General features: G+C 35.9%; 1 protein-coding gene across 2 annotated transcripts in view; it reads right to left on the bottom strand.

Annotated features, from left to right (window-relative positions):
- Positions 1 to 372: 372 nt before the first annotated feature.
- Positions 373 to 5,172, bottom strand: part of LOC129272125 (proteasome adapter and scaffold protein ECM29-like) — a 45,779-nt gene continuing 40,979 nt past the window's right edge. The window contains exons 44-47 of one of the 2 annotated variants that reach the window (XM_064106337.1): positions 4,924 to 5,029; positions 3,474 to 3,571; positions 3,002 to 3,073; positions 373 to 2,041 (exon numbers count right to left, since the gene is read on the bottom strand). In XM_064106337.1, the coding sequence (XP_063962407.1) occupies positions 1,788 to 2,041; positions 3,002 to 3,073; positions 3,474 to 3,571; positions 4,924 to 5,029 (530 nt within the window). In that variant the 3' untranslated portion in view covers positions 373 to 1,787. The remainder of the gene's footprint in view (positions 2,042 to 3,001; positions 3,074 to 3,473; positions 3,572 to 4,923; positions 5,030 to 5,172) is intronic. The other variant, XM_064106338.1, reaches the window with a different exon arrangement.

The raw sequence follows: 5,172 nt of genomic DNA, 5'->3' as shown, positions 1-5,172 counted from the left end.
CTCACTTTTATAGAGTCTATCACAAGGTGAGGTGTTCTCTTTATGAGATGACAAGTACAGAGGTTTCACAACATTATATCATTGATGAATCGTTTGTCATATGATTAGAATGAGCAAAAAGAAATGTTTTGGGGTATATTTTCGGTGTCCAAATGGGAGAGTTGTACGTGTGTGACATCACAGATCTTGGTCGCATTGCCAATGGGAAGATCTCCATAGCATTAGTGATCTCGACATTCAAATGCTCATAACTCTTTTATTGCTAGTCCTATTTTACTCAAACTTTTGTTGATCTTATTTTTTGATTTTTCTGCTTTCACAAAAGCTAACTTGCTCCAAGAGTTTCATTCTCCTTTAAGGGGAGAGTTATTTCAAAAGAAGAATTGAAGTTTTAATAAAACCAGGCAAACTAATACAAGAGTTAAGAATTTTCAAAATTGCATCACCATACTTGGTGATATACACCTAGGTCAAATGATGTGACCTACATGTAGGATAGGGATAAATTTATCCATTTGTAATCCATCTGTTATTATTAAATGTTCTGCAGAAGAAGGAGAAAACTACATATTCTTTACATAGCTTGTTATTTACATAATCTTGGTGATCTCACATTTTTTAAATATCAAGTTTCTAATTTTTCATGCTTTCACACAAATCTGTTTATCATCTAGTTTATATTCGCCACCAGCAATTCTGCTCTCTAAACGAATTTTACCAAAGTATATCGGATTGAGCAAAAATAAGAGTTTTATTATCTATGGATATAGGAAAGGGACCCTCAGTTAAACTCATTTAATCCATGATACAACTTTGACATAAATCCAGACGATAACATACAGAGCAATTAGTGTAAATGAGGGGACTAACATGATACAAAGGGCTAGTTTACCATTTTCTCTAAACTTGTTCATAATGTTTTGATATGACAGGCACAAATTTAGACATTGCCAACATCATTTGAAAATGTCAATGATTTGGTTCAATTTTCATCGTATCTGATAAATATTTGGACATAATTAATACTTAAATTGTAACATATCATCTTTAAGAATAAGTAAATATATGAATAACATTCCAAACCTAATATTTAACATGGTTCATAATGGTTTTGGTTGCTTGTATGATACCACTTTAAGTGGCTTCAATCTCTTTACCATACTACCATAATTTTCCGTAAGGATAGTTTTCTTTTTAAATTACTAAGGTTTCATTCATGTCTGTTTCTCTGATTTTCCTCTCTCTTGCCATATATAGAGGAATTCCTCTGTGCCACTTTATCTTTCCAACTTGGGCTTCCTAAACCTCATGAGTTGTACAGACAACTCAACCTTGTGACAGATCAATGGACTGGCCATTCCTGGAGAGATAAGACCTCTGCCTCTTCCCACCCCTCTACATCCACATCAAGCTTGACCACAGAGTCAAACCCTCAAGGACAAATCCTCAAAGTCAAACCCTCAAGGTAATATCTCAAAGTCACCTAAGGATCACATCCCCGAGGATGAATCAAACATGTCTTCCCTCAAAGTCAAAACTTGTCAGCCTCCCAAAGTCAAACCCTCAAGGACACTTCCTAAAGGTCTAACCTCAAGGTCAAATACTCAGAGTCAGCCCTAAAGGTCAAACCATCATGGTCAAGTTTCTCTCTGCACACCAACACCCATCCATCATCTTGAAGTACTTCGCATCCTCTGTCCTTCTCCCACCACACGCTCCACCTTCACTTATTCTCCCGTCAGTGGTACAGCACGTTTCCATTTTGGAAATGAAATCAGGGGTACCCTTCACTCCGTAGTCATCCCACCGCTTTCTCCATCCTTTCCTTTCCTCCCAGTCTCTCCATCACCATCCTCTTCATCCTCCTCATCTTCTTCTTGTTCTTCCTCTTCCTCCTCAAAGACAAAGCTCTCTTTGATGAATTTCTTGAGATTGGCCGCCCTCTCTCGGACTGCTGGGTCTGCATCAGATGTGACCTTTGACATGCCTTCCTGGAGTAGCTTGGACTGATGGGAAGTTAGTACTGATAATCGAGATGATTCTGCGCAGTCAAACAAGAATAGAACAAATAGACTTTGAACAGTGCCTCTGAGAAATCCACAACGTTCCCCCCCTCCCCTTTGAGAATTGCTATGACCGAAAATGGAGAATTTTGCGAAGTCAAAAAGTTTATTATATAAATAGCAGAAAAACTAATAAAAAGTTTGGTGGAGGTTTGAGGACAATCCATCAAAAAATTTGGATTGAGATGTGATATGCAAGCAGCGTCCCCTTATGTTGTGTAGTAAAAAAATTAATGAAATTTCATTTTCAAAAGAAATTGTTTTTTTTATTGCACATTCAGTATTGAATTTCAAATTTATTTCAAATCTGCTCCTGAGAGAATAAAATTACTCATCATGAACCATAAAAATGTGAACTTTATGCTTTATACATTTCATAACAGCTGCTCGTATATGACGTCACAAATCAATTACTTAATATTTTAAAAACTTTAACCCTTGATGGGTTTATCTTCAAATCTTAATGAGCTTTAAATAGGCCTCCCCTACGCTGTATAACTATCTTGCTTATGGTCAAAATAAACTCCCCGACAATTTCCATTGAAAAAAAAAGTAAAAAAACATGGAAATACATTAGAAATTTAGAAAACATTAAAATACATTAAAAAAAATTTGATGTTTAAATTTTTTAAAAGCACATTTGATCAGATTTCTATAAAAAAGTCAATAGTGAGCATTTTAGGGGCATTATTTAGTTAATTAGAGCAAACTTTTCATTTTATGCATAAATAAGCATAATCAATTAGCAATGAGATTTTTCGCCGAATTTGATCTCATAGTTTTGTAGATTATGCCATGGGTAATGCGCGTGCCAATTTTCGTTGTGAGTGCGCGATCGACGGCCGAGATCATAAGGCGGGGTGTGCTGAATCCGCCCCCTAGTCTATTTAGGCTTAAGCCAGCAGTACAATTTCCAACATATTAACATTGTAAATTACCTGCTAATTTCGGCATAAGATACTCAAGAACAGCAAGGGATTCCTTCCTGATGGCAGCATACTTCACAATACCTGCATTTCAAAATGTTATATATCTGCATAAGTTTGTGAGGTCTGACAACTATGCTCCCCCAAAGATAAAATATGTCTTATATAATTCACAGTTGAAATTTGAATATGGTAAGCAATCAGATTCTCATAGAAAAATAATCCACAAAAAAAACCTGTTCTTAAACTGTCCTCACAATTATAAAATGCCCCCCCCCCTGCAAATAAACAACTGGAGTGGTCAATACAATTCTGTTTGTGTAGTCCAATACATGCATTTCTGTGTGTAGTGTACAAAAATCTAAGTATATTGAGTCAATTATTTGATCACTTTGGTGTTTCCAATATCTTGCAGCATACTGTAGGTAAAGTATAATTAACCTTCAAATTAATTAAGATATGAAGGAAACTCTACAAAACATACCTAACATTTTGTAAATTGCAGGAAAAAACATTTCTAGAATTGCTGAAAGTCTGGCTAGTTCATCTTCTGTAAGGCTTTCCACCTGCAGCATATGGATCCTAAAAAGTGAACAGAAAATAAAAAAGAGTTAGTCTGCCTATATCCAGGGAATGATTTCAATGGCATGAATGTTTTCTACCATTAAATTAATGAATTTACACTGTCCAAGGAAGAATAATTTGCAACATACTTGTACATAAAAGCGTTGATTTTCATGGCTTGGCAAACAAATAAGAATGGTATATTAAACAAATATATCAGGCTTTGAGAAAGTGTAGTGGAATTATTTATCCGAGGTTGGTCTGGCAATTACTATTTTTCCCGAGGGGCGAAGCCCCGAGGGAAATATAGTAGTTTTGCCAGTCCAACCGAGGATTAATAATTCCCACTATGCTTTCGAATGAAACGCCTGATATATTTGTTTTATATCCTACTTTTAATAATTCATAACCAAAATCTATGTGCTGAGCTTGCAAAGTCCGGTTACTTGAGTTGAATTACCTACTTTTCTCCGAGCCATCGTGCTCAGCGGAACGCAGATTAGTGCCCGCGCCGACGCATCGCTGGACTTGCCCGGGAGAGAGAGCGCGCTGGCCGGTGCGCCTGAGAGTTTAGCTAGATATCCAGTTTTGTGAAATAATGACGTCAGACCTCGATATATCCAAAAATATATCGAGGTCTGACGTCACGCAACATCATAGTTGAAATATATTCGGTCACATGATGCTACTCGAACCAATCACTATACAGGATTTACTCTATGTAGGATATAATATGAAATATAATATTGGAGGCATCATTTAGCGTAGGGAAAACAAACATGAAATACTTCTTTTTGGCACTCTGATATTGTAGGATGATTGCTTGTTTACATATAAGGGCATGGTGTCCACACTACTATATATGACACTGCCCCTCCCCTCTCCCATGCCCTTAAAGGGAAAGTTCATCTTGATAAGTTGGTTTAATTAAAATCATAGAAAGTAGAAGAAACATTGATTAAGGTTTAATGAAATTCTGTAAAAGGCTGATGAGTTATGCATTTTATTTTGTGACATCACAGACACAGAGCTTCTCCATAAGTTGTGTGATATAAATTACCAAAAATGCCAATTTCTCTCAAATTTGAAGGTACTTTTATTTGTGCAGGGGATATATCATTAGACACATCATTCATACTCCCTTCTTGATGAAAATTATTTTTTATTCATCATATTCCATACAAAATTTGAATTTATGATATTCATTAATGGGGAAGCTGCTCATCTATGATGTCACAAGTTATGATTTTTTTAAATCCATTATATTTTTATACTTTTATCAATTATCAAATCTTCACCAATAATATCGCTATTTTTTCGGCTTTTGTTGAGACAAGCTTATTGCCAGAGTAGATTGAACTCGTACTGACCTCTTTAGGAAGAGATGAAGGGACTTGACAATGGCGAGCTGAATCTTGAAAGTACTTCCCTCTAGACCTTCACATAGAACTTGACAAACCTTGAAAGATTCTGCTTCTGTAGGTCAAGAAGATGAAATGGAACAATGATAGCAGGACTGAAGAAAGATATTCACTCAGGGCACCACATAAACCTCAATGCTACCTATAAAGTACCTCAAAACTAAGACCCCATAGTGTTCAAATATTAAATTTCAAAAA

The sequence above is a fragment of the Lytechinus pictus genome, chromosome 11, assembly GCF_037042905.1.
Source record: "Lytechinus pictus isolate F3 Inbred chromosome 11, Lp3.0, whole genome shotgun sequence".
Classification (NCBI taxonomy): Eukaryota; Metazoa; Echinodermata; class Echinoidea; order Temnopleuroida; family Toxopneustidae; genus Lytechinus; species Lytechinus pictus.
This window is presented reverse-complemented; position numbering and strand designations above follow the sequence as displayed.